Source organism: Lacerta agilis, chromosome 11, assembly GCF_009819535.1.
Source record: "Lacerta agilis isolate rLacAgi1 chromosome 11, rLacAgi1.pri, whole genome shotgun sequence".
NCBI lineage: Eukaryota > Metazoa > Chordata > Lepidosauria > Squamata > Lacertidae > Lacerta > Lacerta agilis.
In genome coordinates, this window is record NC_046322.1 from 29385472 (window position 1) to 29402499 (window position 17028).

At 43.9% G+C, this 17028-nt stretch overlaps 2 protein-coding genes across 3 annotated transcripts in view; one reads left to right on the top strand and one right to left on the bottom strand.

Annotated features, from left to right (window-relative positions):
• Positions 1-1143: 1143 nt before the first annotated feature.
• PTCD2 (pentatricopeptide repeat domain 2) lies at positions 1144-15699 on the bottom strand. The gene is made up of 10 exons (XM_033163736.1): positions 15509-15699; positions 13643-13735; positions 11786-11915; positions 10612-10729; positions 9200-9278; positions 6813-6904; positions 4789-4902; positions 3581-3655; positions 2240-2353; positions 1144-1426 (listed from the first exon to the last, which is right to left on the bottom strand). The coding sequence occupies exons 1-10, from the start codon at positions 15612-15614 to the stop codon at positions 1202-1204; spliced, it is 1146 nt and encodes a 381-aa protein (XP_033019627.1). The 5' UTR covers positions 15615-15699; the 3' UTR covers positions 1144-1201.
• Positions 15700-15707: 8 nt separating this feature from the next.
• Positions 15708-17028, top strand: part of MRPS27 (mitochondrial ribosomal protein S27) — a 52267-nt gene continuing 50946 nt past the window's right edge. The window contains exon 1 of one of the 2 annotated variants that reach the window (XM_033163735.1): positions 15708-15831. In XM_033163735.1, coding sequence (XP_033019626.1) covers positions 15771-15831 — 61 coding nt within the window. In that variant the 5' untranslated portion in view covers positions 15708-15770. The remainder of the gene's footprint in view (positions 15832-17028) is intronic. The other variant, XM_033163734.1, reaches the window with a different exon arrangement.

Below are 17028 nucleotides of genomic sequence, written 5' to 3' on the forward strand. Positions count from 1 at the left end.
TCTACTTTTATACATTTTTCTGCCTTCCCATTTGGGCATGTTTAAGGAGTGTATTCAGTATAGTAGAGTCCAAGCCACTGCAAACACGGACTGAGCAGGAAGACCAAACTGTTGGCAGTGGATTGTGGAGTTCTGAGGAGATACCTATTGAGATCATTGTGTTTGTGGGATGGGAGGTTATTGTTTATTTTTTGTTCTATTTGTGATTTACCTTGTATTTTTATCTTGTGAATAGCCCCGAGATCTTCAGATGAAAGGGAGTATATAACTTTAATAAATAAGGTGCTGAGTTAGTGACTCCAACCTATTATTTTACTATTCTCTATAACCTTCAATATTTTCCCCAATATGGTCTAATTCTATCGCATCTCCATATACCTTTCTTTTCCGTTTCTAACACTTATCAACAAGTTTAGGATAGATTTCAGTTAAACAATTGGTGTTTGGTACTGCTGGCATTCCACTGTTGACATATACCGGGGTCCCCAAACTAAGGCCCGGGGGCCGGATGCTGCCCAATCGCCTTCTAAATCCGGCCCGCGGACGGTCCGGGAATCACCGTTTTTTTACATGAGTAGAATGTGTCCTTTTATTTAAAATGCATCTCTGGGTTATTTGTGGGGCCTGCCTGGTGTTTTTACATGAATAGAATGTGTGCTTTTGTTTAAAATGCTTCTCTGGGTTATTTGTGGGGCATAGGAATTCGTTCATATTTTTTTCCAAAATATAGTTCAGCCACCCACAAGGTCCGAGGGACAGTGGACCGGCCCCCTGCTGAAAAAGTTTGCTGACCCCTGGCATATACTCTTGGCACGTATATTTCATTTGCGTGGGGGCCTGCCCTGCCTCCTGGTGACCCCCCCCCAACAGGTACAAGCAATAAACCATCTTGAATATTGTCAGAGATAATATAAAGATGAGAGAGAAGGGGGGGAGGCGGTCTCTGTCATTCACCATCTGTGAAAACTTTCTATACATGTTGCATCAAGCAGTAACTATTTTCCCCAGGAGGCTGAACAACCATGCTTGCAAGTTGTCTTCTTTGAGCAGATCTAAGCCTTTCCCTTACTTGTTTGGTTGCACAGGTGTCCACTCATACATTTTGTTTGGAGCATCGTAATTCATCCCAGAAAACACACCACGTTTCTAAGCCAGGGAGACGTTTTATTGGGCAGAAATTCTAACAGGGGAAAGGATGGATCTACTCAGCCAGGAGAGCAGAGTGTATAGGCTTCAAAGTCCGACGGCTGATTTGGTTTAGCTTGAGCAGCTGCAGGGGGTGCTTCTTTGAGCGCGGCGGCTGACACAGCAAGTCATCCAGAGTCTGAGGAATGGTCTGTCCTGAAGCTTGCAGCTTGGCGACAATTTCTTCAAACTGGACACAGAGAGCTGGGATGTCTTCCAGCTTCTCTTTGGCTGTAGCCAGCTATGAGAAAACAATGGCAAACAGATCAGCAGCTAGAAGCAGAAACATTACCTTAAACACACCCAACACTACACCTGCTTCCCCCCCCCCCCCCCGCTTGGCAGGGGGTTGAACTGGATGGCCCTTGTGGTCTCTTCCAACTCTATGATTCTATGATTCTACACCTCTTGACCTTCTTGGCTGATCAAAGCTCGCCGAGAGGGTATGATTCAGGATGTGGCCAATCATCTTTGTGGGAGGGAGTAGACCCAGCTGTCTTGAACATATAAAATAATGGAAGCAGTGGGTTCCTGGACCCAGTGGGGTGCGGTGATTTTTTTGTTGGGGGGCAGTTAGGGCCAGAGGTGTCAGTTTGAGGTGTTATTTTTTTGTGGGGGCTGACATCATGTGTGTGACGTTGTGACGTCACACAAGTTAGCAACACACCTCCTTCCCTAAGCTGGGCAGAAGCTTCCCAAGCTTTGGGAAGGTGGCGCCAGGGGAACATTTAGGGGGCTACTCTAGTCCCCCTAGTTCACTGACCACACACCACTGCCTGGACCCATGCTATAAGGTCAGGGAAACGTTTTATTGGGTAGAAGTTCAGAATAGGGCATACAAAGGAACAAACATACAGCAAAGATGGAGATCCTGTGACCCTCCCCTCCAAATGTTGCTGGTCTACATCTCCGATCATTACTGGCCAATCGCCATGCTCATAGGAGATGATTAGAGTTTGAGTCCAACAACATCTGGTAGGTCACAGATTGCCTACCTCTGCTGTGAAGACTGTTGACGGTCACCCACTGGCTTCCACAGTAACCATCCACTTACCACTTCCATACAGAACTCTGGTTTTTTTACAAAACTTGAAACACTGGGCTCTGAAGCCGTTTTCAGTCTCTGGACAAGGTCTTCTAGGTCACCAGTTGCAACCTGAAGAAGAATCTTGAACAAAACAAAACATAACAAAACATTAATGAGTAAAGCTTTAATAAGCTCTGGATTAGGCAAAAACAAAACACGCCCCTGAAACCAGAAAGGTTAGGAGGGTGGATTGTTTTCCCCACCACACATACAGATCTTTCCCCCCCTTCCCCCTTTCTAAGAGGCATGAGGATTAGAAATAGTTAGTAAAAGGGGACAGTGAAAACAGACAAATACTTTGCCCTTGTAGATAACACAATGGCCCAGGTGAAAGAAAATGATATTTTAAATACTTGGTTTAAAAAAACCAAAACAAAAACCAAACCACTGGTAATGTTATTGTTTTTTTCTTTTTGCATACCACTTTTACAATCAAGAGACATATAAACGTGAAATAAAAAATAAATAAAAGTATGAAAATGGCACATTCTCTAAGGAATCCCCCCTCCCCCAAAAATATTCTTTGAAGCCTCCCTGGAGAGGAAATGTGCCTAAATGAAATTAAATAAATTACTTTGAAGGAAAACGGCTTTGCATACGGGTTGTATAGTAGTATGTACTAACAAACCAAGTCAGAAGGATTATGAATTATATACTGTGGAGTGGGACGGGGGGATGCCTGGGAAACATAGCTGTCAAGTTCTCCCTTATTTTAAGGGAAATTCCATTATGCTGAATGGGCTTCCTCATGAGAAAAGGTAAAACTTGACAGCTATGCAGTGGGAAAAGAAGAAGCAGGACTTGCTACTAATTTAGCTAATTGCAGCCTGTTTACTCCAGTCTTCTGCTCGCCTCACTCGTTGCCAACAGCATACAGCCGATTTGTATTTTTCACTTTCATTTACTCATCCTTTCCTCCGTTTCCCATCCCCTCTGCCTTCCTCTTCCTCAGTTCTGTGCCAGCCACCACCTGACTCTGTTGCTCTATTTATTTCCCACATGGTGCTGGGCAGAAAACAGGAGAGGGGCACTTCCGGATTCTGCTAGTGACTGAGCGGTCATGTTTTTAGCTAGCTCTGCACTGTAAATAGTTATGCACAATAAAGTAGTCCTTAAGTGTAAGAGGACTCTGTCGTTACTCATGAGCAACACCATGGTGTACCCTGACACTTACTTTTTAATTTTAAAAAACCACACATTTTTTTTATTAATTATTACTATTATTAATTAACTAATTAAATTTCTATGCAACCCAATGCATTTCCCATTCATGGCTCAGGAGGAACATACAAAATCCAGCAGACTTACTGTCAGATTAGTGCAAACTCTGCTTTCTGTGTTTATGATGTGAGAATAAAAGGAGCGAGCCCTGGAAATATCATTCTAGGAAGAATAAACAGAGACAATAAATCAAATTGTGCACATAAAATAAAGCTGTGCTCAGCATTTCATTGAAGTTGGTATTATTAAGGACCTCACAGCTATACAGCATGTGAGCTTGGATTCTTTGAGATCTCTGACTGAGGACTGAGTATCTGATTTACAGAGAGGCAGACTGGCTGAGGTCCTTTGCCAGAATGCTTACAAACATGGTACATAAAGGCCACCAGGGGGCCAAATAAAGATGGCCCAGGGGCCACTTCTGATCTAGAGTGCGCCAGCTAGCCATCTGTTGTCATTCGTTTTGCGACCCTTTCTTTTTATTTACTTTTGAGTTTTCAAGCTGATTGTTGTTGTTGCTGTTCAGTCGTTCAGTCGTGTCCGACTCTTCGTGACCCCATGGACCAGAGCACGCCAGGCACGTCTATCCTTCACTGCCTCTCGCAGTTTGGCCAAACTCATGCTAGTAGCTTCGAGAACACTGTCCAACCATCTCATCCTCTGTCGTCCCCTTCTCCTTGTGCCCTCCATCTTTCCCAACATCAGGGTCTTTTCTAGGGAGTCTTCTCTTCTCATGAGGTGGCCAAAGTACTGGAGCCTCAACTTCAGGATCTGTCCTTCGAGTGAGCACTCAGGGCTGATTTCTTTAAGAATGGATAAGTTTGATCTTCTTGCAGTCCATGGGACTCTCAAGAGTCTCCTCCAGCACCATAATTCAAAAGCATCAATTGTTCGGCGATCAGCCTTCTTTATGGTCCAGCTCTCACTTCCATACATTACTACTGGGAAAACCATAGCTTTAACTATACGGACCTTTGTCGGCAAGGTGATGTCTTTGCTTTTCAAGCTGATGGGCTATATTAAATGCAGTTACAGTTTTGATTCCTATCCCAACAAAACGGGTACTGTAGGAAGCTCCCCCTGCTCCCCCCTAAATATTCAAGAAAATGATGTATGATGCATATGACATACCACAAAGGTTTATGTAGTACCAGTGTATTCAGGTTTCCCTAGGAATGGGGCTGGGGGGGGGGAAGAGAGAAATGGGTCCGGGAAGCCAGGAAGCCTGGAGTGCATGTTATTGTTACATGCAGAGATTCCAGAAACCCTGACAATAAATCAAAACAACCCAGTACCTGTTTCAGAGCAAATGCTACTGCAAAGTAGTAAACTCTTCTTGATATATTAACTCCTTTGAGCTGCCCATCTTCAAGTAACGTAGTACAAATTCTTCTGGACTCCGAGTTGTTCTGTAGAATAAAAGATTTCAATGCATGAATGACTTACGGTTCAGATTCACGGGATAAAGACACCGCCCTACTGACTGAGTGCCAACAGTTAAGGTACTTCGAAGCTTTCCAGAAAGTTTACACTAGACACACATGAAGCCCACTGATTACAGAATTTGAAAATGTGATACTTTGTAGACTCCAATGCCAAAAGTGATGAGCATTCCATCCTGAAGTGGCATGAGGTGGAATGATGGGCTGTGGAAGTTTTAGCGCTTCTTTAGACTTGGAATAGAGGGAAGAAGGCACTTCCAGATGCAGAAAGGAACATATGCATGTGTCTTTTTGGAATGTAAGCTTTATTTACTAGTACGAGATATAGATGTATATGCATACTAGGGATTAGCTCCTTACATAAAAAGAAAAAGGTTAACGCAACAGTTTATATTAACCATTCCTACATAAATATTTTAAAGTGCATCTGAGCCCGGGGGGGGGGGGGGTAAACAGGAATGTGCTCTTGTGCATCACGAGCTTTATGCAAACCCAGATGACTTGTGAAGTACTGAATAAATATCTGGACATGCATCTCATGCACTTTTCTTTTGCCCCCAAATGGCTCCCAATCTTTTTTTAAAAAATTAAATTAATTTTGTAAACACGGAATGTCTCCCAATTTTAAAATGTTTATACAGTAAGTGTGTAAGACCAGCTCAATGGCCCATTTAATTCAGCGTTCTGTTCTGACAGTGGCCAATCAGATGCTTAGAGGCAACACAGGACCTGAATGCAAAAGCATTTGGTAAGTTTAAATGATCTTAAAAACTTCCCGTTATAATCAAAGACTTTTTGTTGAAACAAACGTTTGCCACTTGTTTGGTTGTAAACCATAATCTCTTTAGTCAAGAGCAGTCTTATTATCTACTGCTGGTTGTCATTCTTTTCAATGTTCAACTCTATTCCTTGTGCATGCCCTCTCTTAAGTTGCCGTAAGTGGTGTGTGCTTAAAATACGAGATATAAACTTACTAAAAAAGTTGCTAAGTTGTGTGTCTGATACCCAGGCCAACTGCCCGCCTGCAGAGGGTTGCACCCCCTCTGAAGGAGCAGGTATGTAGTCTGGGGCTATTTCTGGATACACCTTACTCATCAGAGATGCAAATGACCTCTGTGGCTAGGAGTGCCTTTTACCAGCTTCACCTGGTGCACCAGCTATGGCCATATCTGAATCAGGAAAGTCTGGCCACTTTAGTCAAGGCACTGGTGACCTTGAGACTGGATGACTACAGCTAGTTCAAAAGGCAGCAGTTAGACTGCTGGTGGCTGACAGCATGCAACACCTCTGCTAAAACATATGCCTGGCTGGACCAAATTCAAGGGTCTTGTATTAATATACAAGGGACTTAAATAACTTGGCCCCAGGTTTACATTAAGGACCACCTAAGCCCCTATATCCCAGCTCCATCACTGAGACCATCCTGAGAATGGCAGTGAATTGTTCCCTGTGGTTCAGAAGTCCAACTGGTTTCAACCAGAAGTCAAGAATTTAATGTCACTGGTCCCATGCTATGGAATACTCTTCCAGCAGAGATTTGACCATCATCCAAACCGATAATTTCCATTTATCTCTTGAAGACTGCCTACAGGCCTATAGAGTTGTTTAAACTTTCTCAGGGTGAGCCAGTCATGTTTACGGTTATTATTTATGTATTGTTTTTAATATTAGATTGTTTTACGGTGTCTGACTGTACACTGTCTCCATATATTACATTCATTATTATTTTTTGGAAATAAATATAAATCAATAAGTAATATTCCAGAAAGAAAAGAAAAGAAAAGAAAGCCACTTTTAGGTTTCACAGCATTTCCAATATTCAACTTTCTTGCATTAAAAAATGCTAGAAGCAATTCTTTAACATTATGTGTTCTTACCAGCTTGTAGCATATCGCAACTGCGAGCAAATAGGTATCACTGCTGAATTTGACACCTTGTCTCTTCATTTCTAACAGCACTTCCAGAGCACCTGTCAAACAGACTTTCAGTTATTGTTACTTCCATCATTTTCTGATTAGTGTATTAACTGCTAATTAATAACACTTCTGAGAACCCTAAGCTGAGTTCTGAAAAAAAATATTATTATTGGGGGGGGGGAACTTTTCAGATGAGATGCATAGCACTTTATATAATCCACTTGCTAAGGCTATGCAAATTTAATGGAAGTTTTATAGTATGTTCAACCAAGATAAAAGGAAAATCCTAGGTATACTAATTTTCACTGATAAAGTTTTTAGCAATTGTGATTTTGACTGAACATAATGCCATACAAACTATATGCTTGGAGTTGAATCTAACTAAATCATTGCACACATATAGCAATTTGTGCAAGCACAACCAAACTTCCCTTCCCACCCACAAATCTGCACAAAGGCTGGGGGAACCCCTGGAACTGATTTTAAGGGTGCACGGGAGGGGAATGATTTAGCTGGATACAATGGTTTCATCCTAACACACCTAAAGTAGCACACACAAATTAGGAAAGGTGGTCAAGGGCCTTTTTAGACTGTCATAGTTTTTAGCTTAGCGCATTAAGGCTACAGTCCTACCACTTGCTTCCAAGCAGACATAGGATTGCACCAGTGATAAGTGACAAAGATAATAACCTTCCCCCTGCCCCCACCCCAATGATAGCAATGGTTTTTAGCAACTTGCATGGCTTGTTCTGGGAAAGGATCCGTTTTGAATCACTCATGATTATTTGAAGAAGAAAACTGCACATTTTACACAAGCGCATCAACCTTTCATCAATGATGTGATGTGCATGTTCTTTGTACGAGGAGGTTACGGTGGCCAGATCTGTGTACTGTTTGCAAAGAGTCCAATGCAGTAGTTCTGAAGCTTTGGGAATCTGTCTCCAAAGAGCTCCCTCCCTGTTGTCTTCTGGAAGACAGATTAAGGGAACAACCCTACTCACAAGACTACCTCCGAGGCTGGACACCTATCGAAGGTGGTAGACTCTCCTTTATTGGAGGTTTTTAAAACAGAGGTTGGGTGGTCATCTGTCAGGGATTCTTTAGCTTTGTAGGGGGTGGGACTAGGTGACCCTTTGGCTCTACAGTTCTATGATTCTATAAGAAGCTGGCATCAAGCAAGCCTGGCATACCAGGTCCAAACTATGTTTGGCAACAGGCTGCTGCTGCTCTGCCTAAACCTGGCAGAGGGAAAACAAGCCTTCTAAATAGTGCTCTGTGCCAGGTTGCCAGGTCATGCGACTGAGCTGAACAGGCTTAGCCTTAGCCCCCCATTCCCACCCCCCACCATGCCCCCACCACACTCCCTTTTGGGGATTTGCATCAGCCTCGCCCCGATAAACCCCAGCTGAGCAAATTTCACTGGCAAATCACACATCATCAGCTGGACTGGGGACTAATGCCAGCTGAGCATGGAATCAACCAGCTAAGCTTGAGATCTGTTGCAGCAGCTCATTGCAGTGGATCTTGCCATAGGATTGCTTCCTGAGATGCTTCTGATTAAGAAAACCTTCTGCCACTGAGCTACTGATTTCTTTTGTTCTCTACTGTTTTTTCCCTGATGGTTGTTGTATGTAACTGTACTTTAAAACTGTGGTTTTGGTTTTTATTGTTTTGAAAATACGTACAAAGCTCTGAGATGTTAAGAAAAAAGGAATACGATTTTAAATAAACACCCCCCCCCCAGCATGCAGCTCCTTTGTGTATGTACTTCCTCAAAAGGTTGGTGGCATTTTCTCCCAAGTGTGTGCAGGGAATGCAATCTTTAGGTTGCAATCCTATGCACATTTGCCTAAAAGTTAACTCCACTGAACTCAAAGGATCTTGTCTCCAAGTAGACAAGTACATCACAATGCACATGGGCGAGATGGGGAGGGGGAGAAAATATGTGGTGTTCAGAAAATATAGCATGCTTTCTTGCAGCGATAAAAAAAATCCCCAGGCTCACAAAAGACAGCTGCTTGGCTTTGAGCAAAGGCAGGAAGTTAGAAGATGAAAAAGTGTTACTAAAGAAGATCCATAAAAAGCCCTAATCATGAGTTGTATGATTACATTTGATGAGAGAGATCAAGTGCTCAATGAGTACACAGTCAAGAGTACTCTTCAATTATATTTGCAAAATGTGTTTCAGCTCTTTTAACACCCATGAGTGATCACATCAGGTTTTGCCAACTCAAAAGATCAACCAATTCAGTGTCAATTATAGCACTTTAGTATTATATTTTTTCATATCAGAAAGACAGTTTTGCTGTCGATAATATATTCCTTTTGAGGCATCTTACGCTACTTACTTTCATAACGACCTTTTGTAAAGAGCAGATCCATCAAAATATTGAATGATGAGCTTTCTGAAAAGAAGCCGTGCAAAGCCTGAAGAATATAAATAACATCAGTTTGGGACAACTCACAGATATTGGTTATATCAACACCCAATTAATAGTTCAAACTGAAGCCATTGAACCCTCAAAGCTTGGGAGGCAAAATTAAGGGTCTTAAAATTTCCTTTTCAAACTCCTGACAGGACCCAGGTGGCGCTGTGAGGGACCCAGGTGGCGCTGTGGGTTAAACCACTGAGCCTAGGGCTTGCTGATCAGAAGGTCGGTGGTTCGAATCCCTGCCACGGGGTGAGCTCCCGTTGCTCGGTCCCAGCTCCTGCCAACCTAGCAGTTCGAAAGCACGTCAAAAGTGCAAGTAGATAAATAGGTACCGCTCCGGCGGGAAGGTAAACGGCGTTTCCGTGCGCTGCTCTGGTTCGGCAGAAGCGGCTTAGTCATGCTGGCCACATGACCCGGAAGCTGTCTGCGGACAAACGCCGGCTCCCTCGGCCTATAGAGCGAGATGAGCGCCGCAACCCCAGAGTCGGACACGACTGGACCTGATGGTCAGGGGTACCTTTACCTTTACCTTTAGGAGACAACAGCTTAAAAAAAATATTTTTAAAAAAGAAGTTCCCCCTCCCATTTAATTAATGCAAAGCTTTAATTTTCTTCTTCATTTATCTTGTTTCTCTTTCTTCTTTTAACTTTTTTTAAAATTCTCCTTTGATCTCACTCTCTTCATTTGTGCTTTTTGAATAAAGATATCTGCTTTGGTTAAAAAATAAATACTGCAAATCTGTTGCTAAACAAACAAACAAAAAAATAGCACTTCCTCCAGCCTTCAGGATTAGCTTTCAGAAACCACAAAGCTCCAAAGACCTTTGGGTTCCAGCCTTACACCTCCATATTAAGAGAGAAAAATATGATATTCATCACATTTCTCCAGTGATTTTATTCCCAACATTTGAAAACAATCCTATGTAAGAATGGGAAAGATCCACAAGGGAAACAGGAATTTTATTTCCACTGCAGAACAAGCATATTACACGACGGCATGTAAACCATAGCAGAGGGACCCCCCCCACACACAAATGGGTGTTCATGGGTCCACAGAGGAGGAGTGAGGAATTTGCAATCTTTAGCCTAATTTCATACAAGCAGGGGGAGTAAGGGAGAGGAAGGTGGGTGGGAGGAAAAAGCCATTGGAAGGGGTGGATCAGTTCAGAACTCTGGTAAGAGCAAAGTGACCCTCTCCCAGAAGTCTCTGTGCTTATTATTTATCTATATACTTTTCACAACTACCAATGGATTTAAGGGAGCTGGTATAGGGAAGAGTTCCCACTGGACTAGAGAAGAAAAGAGAGGGGTGTGTTTCTGAATTCTACCTGGTCTTTGATGAGCTCCAGTGCCGTTGCTTCAAGATTCATTTCATAACACAGCCTCATAAAAAGAGGACCAAATCTGAAACCACCAAAGGCCACATTTTTGTTCTCAGCATGGTACCTGTAGAGAAGACATGGAATTTGTTGTGTGTGTGGCAATCTAGTTTTAAAGAGCAGAGGGAAAGATAAATGCAGAAACAAGGTGGTCTAAATGAGAGAAACCTACAGGTACAGAGTTACTTGCTGCCTGCTTGTATGTGACTAGAAAACCAATCAGAGACACTGCACAGAATTACCATGTGATGCAACATAACAAAGAGGAGAAATGATATATTTCAAGAGCAGGGCCAAAACACTTTGGCACCTGAGGTGAACAACAAAACGGCACCTCCTTCCCCACCAGGGAAGAAGGGGTTAGTGAAGAGCTACATCAGGAACAATGGGGGAGTGAAGATCTGCTGCTCCATAGATCCTGCCGCCTAAGGCGGTTGCCATACCTTGCCTCAAGAGTGGGCCAGCCCTGTTCAGAATTAATCCTTTGCTCTGTCATAGGCATAATGCTAATTTTGGAAGATGGCACGGGATTCTAATTAATTATCTTCTTCTAGTCAGTATTTCGTGTTTCACAACATCTACTTGCAGACTGAACAGTAATTCTGTTCCCAATTTGCTGTTCTTCGTTGACATCAGAGGCGTTTATTGGCTGATTCAACCTAATCAACTTGATTAACTTTATGATAAAATTGCATTTGCTTCACAGCGACAACATTTCAGGATGACAAACCTGGATAGGAAGTCACAAGCAAATCATGTTACTTTACTTAGCTTCTAATGCATTTGCCCAGTGGGTACTATTCAACAAAATATTTCTGCCAGCAAACTGGGATCCCCCTATGCATGCCCTGTGCCATCTCAATTTTGTTCTGGAGGGTTTTAAGGGGCACAAGGGGGGGGGAGGAGGAGATCATGCTGTTGCATAAGTACAAACCTTTGCACTGATGGAAAGTCCACTTTAGTGCTATGTTGAGTACAACCCAATGACCTCAGGCATGGACTGAACACTTTGAAGTGTAACTGTGTTAAGGCTGATCCTGTTAAAAAATATCAACGTTCCAGGATATTCTAGACTAAAGGAAATGCAAAAGAAGGAACTAGAATATCTTCTTCTGAATTTTACCTGTATATCACCCTCTTGACTATTTCCACTTCATCTTTCGTCTGGCACAAATGCAGCAACAATTTCAATTCATCTCTGAGAATTAGCATATTTTTGGCTAACTTGTCTTCAATAGTTTTGAAATATGTGTCTGAAACAGAATTAATAGTATATATTTATTTGTATTTAGGTTATATAGAAAAATCGTGCTGTCAATTTACATGCCTTATCCCAGTTACGGTAGTCATGGCTGGATTAGTTGTAGAGGATACCCACCCACCCCAACAAAAACTTCTGCCCTCACACGTCACATTGCAATAGCTTTGCCCTTAAATAGTCATCATCTATTGAGGGAAAGTCTAGTGCCTGGACCCTAGTGCCTGGGTGATGCCCAGGAGGGAGATGAACCCTTGCTCCCCAGCCAACCACAAGGGACATTTAACACATACCGCATTGGCCCGAATATAAACCACACTTTTTTTCCAAATTCCTACTGTGAAAAGTCAAAGTGCAGCATATAGTTGGAACCAAGTGCTGCGTGCCCGTCTCCTGGCACTACCACCCTGAACGGGGGAGGTGGTAGTGCTGGGAGGCGGGCGCGAGGCCCGTTTGGAACTGAGCGCCAGCACCGCCCCGCCCCCCCCGTTCAGGGTGGCAGTGCTAGGAGGCGGGCCGCATCTGCAAATAAGCCTTTACAGTGGTGCCTCGCTAGACGAATGCCTCGCTAGACGAAAAACTCGCTAGACGAAAGGCATTCGCTAATGAAAGGGTGACTCGCAAGACGAATTTCCCTATGGGCGCGACTCGCAAGACGAAAATTTCAATGCATTCCTATGGGAATTAAATTCCTATGCATTCGTATGCATTCCTATGGTCGTGCTTCGCAAGACGAATTTTTCGCAATACGAAACGACTCGCAGAACGAATTAATTTCGTCTTGCGAGGCACCACTGTAATTTTAAAGGTGTGACATATTTGCGGGTGCATCTTATATTCGGGCCAATACTGTATTTGCTCAAAACAAAGATAGAAGCTGCCGTTTCCTACAAAAACATCCCCTCTTTTGAGAACATGTTTGGTTTTTATTGTCCAATGTTGTTCTGGCACGGATGTAGTCCAGATGTTGATGGAATACAATTCCCATCATCCCTGGCTATTTGGCCCTGCTGGCTGGGGCTGATGGAAGCTGGAGTCGAACAAATACCTAGAGGGACACAGATTCCCCATCCCCACACTACAGTATTACTGTGATGTTTAAATACTCCTAATAAACAAACAAATAAATAAAGGGATGGAAACACTGATGCAAATAAAGAGACGTTTGTGCATACACCAGTTATGCAAAGGACAGAGGGCATTACCAAACACCATAGAATTCCTCAATGTACAATAACTATGAGAAGCCTCAATATGGCTTTTGCTCTGACCCTGTGATGACTAGCAAAACCGTATCTGACAAACCACTGATTGCCTTTAAGCTTTGCAACATTGACTTGTGAATGGTTAAGTAAAGCATACACACCAGGGGTGGGGAATTGGTGGCTTTCAGGAGGCTGTAGACCCACAGCATCTGGGGAGCTACGGGTTCCCCACCTCTGGTATACATGAAAGGCCTACCTTTCTTTCTTTTTTCTCTCTCTCTTAAGATTTTTATCAGTTTTTATTTCATGATACAGTAAGATACAGAAAACTAATGTAAATTAAAAACAAAAGCAGCTACAAAAAATACAAGTAGAGTACAGAATCCCCTCTTAAAAGTCGTTCTTATCCCTTACCACCCACAGAAGGCCGCAGCCCCTCCCAGCTCCCATCTGGGACCTTTTCTTTCTCCTCCCAGCCTCTCACCTTGGGAGATCAACATTTCCCTGAAGGGCTTACCTTTCTCACCATATAGTTTATATCCCACTTCCAACTTATGTTGCTGAAAACCATGTAATTGCAAAACATCTTCTGTTAACAAATAACGTTTGGCTGAAAATGAAAGGGAGGAAAAGAGAGATATTCAGAATACACCATACATTTAAGGTTTCAATAATAGTATCTATTTAAACCTTAGGCTGTGTGAAGGAAGCTGATGATTTGTATTTCAGTTTCAGAAATGCTCATACTTCCATCTACTAACATAAAGGAGAATGGTGGGGACTCACATCCCTTATGCAGATATAATACTCTTCTACTCAATGACTGTAAACGTTCTCTTGTAATATTTGGATAAGCTTAGAAAGTCTGCTCTAACCCATAAAAGCACGACACAATAAATATGTTTGCTTTTCCGTATTTTTATTTCTCAGGTGCAGACTTATATTGACTGATGCCTTCCTATCCTTCCCTACTTACACCTCCTGCTTCGCCCATGTTTCACCTCACAGCTCATGCCTTTTGAAAGTCACAGCTGAAAAGCATCCCTCTCTGCAGCTCCTCTTCTGCAAGGTACCATAAGTAGGCCTGCTCCAGTTAGAGGATTCCCTTGCTAACTGTTAACTATTTCAATAACTTGTCTGTTTGAAACAAGATGTCACAGACTGGACATCATGGACCAAGGAGGCACACCTAGAATTAGCTTCCCTTTGTCTAACTACCACCATCACCATCAAGTGATCATAAGCAAGCACTAGTTCTTGTAAGCCAGAACAGAAAAGTATAATAGTGCACAGGGCTAAAAACAGAAGCTTAGAATCATAGGCTTGTAGAGTTGGAAGGGACCACGAGGGTCATCTAGTCCAACCCCCTGCAATGCAGGTAGAAGGGAAAAAAGGTATGCTGAGTAGACAACTGTGGTTCTACTCAGAGTAAAGTCATCGGAGTCATAGCCAACGCTGCTGCTCCACTAGCTCAGCAGGCTTTTTCAGCTAACACTGGATATGACTATGCTTTGAAAATGTTTTTACTTTTCAGTTTCTTCAGGATGTTTCATGGGCAGCAACTATTATTACTATTATTATTATTATTATTATTATTATTATTATTATGCCACTCTGGGCAGCTTCCAACAAAAATCAAATACATTAAAATGTTGTTGTTGTTCAGTCGTTCAGTCGTGTCCGACTCTTCGTGACCCCATGGACCAGAGCACGCCAGGCACGCCTATCCTTCACTGCCTCTCGCACATTAAAAGCTTCCCTAAACAGGACTAGCGAATGCAATAATTAAATATGCTTATGCACATGCAGAGGTTTATTGAGAAATAGAGTGCTCCGACACTGAACAATATCCCCTTCTGAATTCACTGGGAAAGGCAGCAGCATTTATTTCAAATGAGTTAAAACTCTTCTCAAATACGAAACACGCCGGTTTAAGTTATTTGCGGCTATCCCTGTTTGCGCCTTTTCACTTTCTCTCTGCTGCCTGATGGAAGATCTCTGTGGATCTCACAGGCTGTACACACTCCAAGCAACAGGCTCCATCGCAGTCGTCACCTAGGGCGTTCCACATTCATCCCTAGGTGATTAAACAAGAGAGAGAGAGAGAAAGCCAGGCGCTTGAAACACGCGGAGCGCAACCACGCAGCTTCTCACATCCTAAAGGACCTCGGGTTGAGCACTTCAGGCCTTTCCTGCGACGCCACGTTCGGGACTACAACCCCCAGCGTGCACCATTCCGCCATAGTAAAAAAAAACTTTGGCTTATGGCGCCGCAGTGGACGATGGGATATGCAGTTCTCTGATTACAAGGTCGGCTCAGCGCGTTCCATAGAGCGTCCCTTTCTCTCCCCTGCAGCCTCCCCACCTGTAGCCCTTCACGCACCTCCTTGCGGGCAGCTCAGGCAGCCGGCCGCGACGAGCGTGCCCCGCATGCAGCACCGGACGGTCTCTCGCAGGATTCCATTGGAACTGCCCACTGCCGCTGCCATTCTGTCCCCGGAATGTACCAAGAGCGGCCGCGGCAGGAGGGATGCGCAGGGACCGCCCTCGCCGAATCTCCCGCGCCTCGCTAGCGAGAGGAATGGGCTGCACCGGCGCGCCGCCTAGGCTCCTCCACCCCCGTCGAAGAGGTGGTGCAGGCCGAGATGGCGGCGCCCGTCTTGCAGCGAGGGTTGCAGGCTGCGCTTCGGAGCTGGGCTGCGGCAGGTGGGTGTGGGCTCTGGGGCCGCCAGGCGGGTCTTTCGGGGACTGAGTTCCAGGGGGCCCGAGAGCAGCGCAGGCGAGGTCTGCGGGAGGCCAGGATGCGCCCCGGAATGTGTTCTCTTCTCCATGCCCTCAGGTATTGGAGCACATGGGCGTCAGGCTTGAAGCAGCCTCCTCGTTTGACCTTCCTGCGCCTGAGTCTGAACGAGGCTGCCCGAGTTGAAAAGACTTTCGTGTCATTACAACCTTTGCCGCTTTATGAGGTTTTTTCCTAGGGTTTCCGTGTTAGCTGCTAGAGAATTCATCCAGCGCTGCGAAGGATTCATGGTTATCAATGGAGCCCTGAGGTCACTTCTGGGGCAGCTTTTTGTTTTGTGTGTGGCAAAAGGATTCCTGCATTGCAGGGGGTTTGACTAGATGACCCTTAATGATCATTTCCCACATCTACAGTTCTGTGATTCTATGACCCCCATCCACATTCCTTTTGACCATCCATTTTGAGAGTTGGCCAAAGTGCTCTTGTATACATTTCAGCCAGCTGAGAAGGGGGGTTTTCTGTCCCTCCTCTGGTCAAATGATCTATCTCAGGCGCGTCCAACTTCCAACTGAAGAAGTGTGCATGCACATGAAAGCTCATACCAAGAACAAACTTAGTTGGCCTCTAAGGTGCTACTGGAAGGAATTTTTTTATTAAAAAAATGGCAGTGATCTACCCATTGGAGTTGAGCTTTTTTCGGGGAAGGTTGAGCCAAAGTTTTTGATCTATCTGTTGACCACTTGGCATTTCCATGAAGTCTCTTGGTTGCCCTCCCTCCTTGCTATCTCTCTCTCTGTGTACACACACACACACACACACACACACACGTATATACATATATGCTGTCATTGCCAAAATCACTGGGAACCTGGAGGTTAGAAAAATATGCTCGGGGTTATTACCGGTATGTCCTTAAACTGGGAGTTGGTTACCCTTCCTTTTTTATGTCAGTAGCATAGTGACTATGGCCAACAAATATGTTTTTGGCCTTTTGGCTGCTTATTTTATACCTTTGCCAACCTGGTGCCCTCGAGGTGTTGTGTTGGCTGGAGCTGATGGGAGTTCAACAACATCTGGAGGGCATCAGGTTGACAAGGGCTATTTTCTTCTTGTATACATAAAACTATAAAGCCATCATCATGTAGCCTCCATTTGGGGATTTG

Coding starts and splice junctions, on each gene's coding strand:
- PTCD2 (XM_033163736.1), bottom strand. CDS start 15,614: ATGGCAGCGGCAGTGGGCAGTTCCAATGGAATCCTGCGAGAGACCGTC. Junction 11,916..13,642: donor TAAACTATATGGTGAGAAAG/GTAAGCCCTTCA, acceptor ATTCTGTTTCAG/ACACATATTTCAAAACTATT. Junction 1,427..2,239: donor CAGAGTTCTGTATGGAAGTG/GTAAGTGGATGG, acceptor GTTTTCTCATAG/CTGGCTACAGCCAAAGAGAA.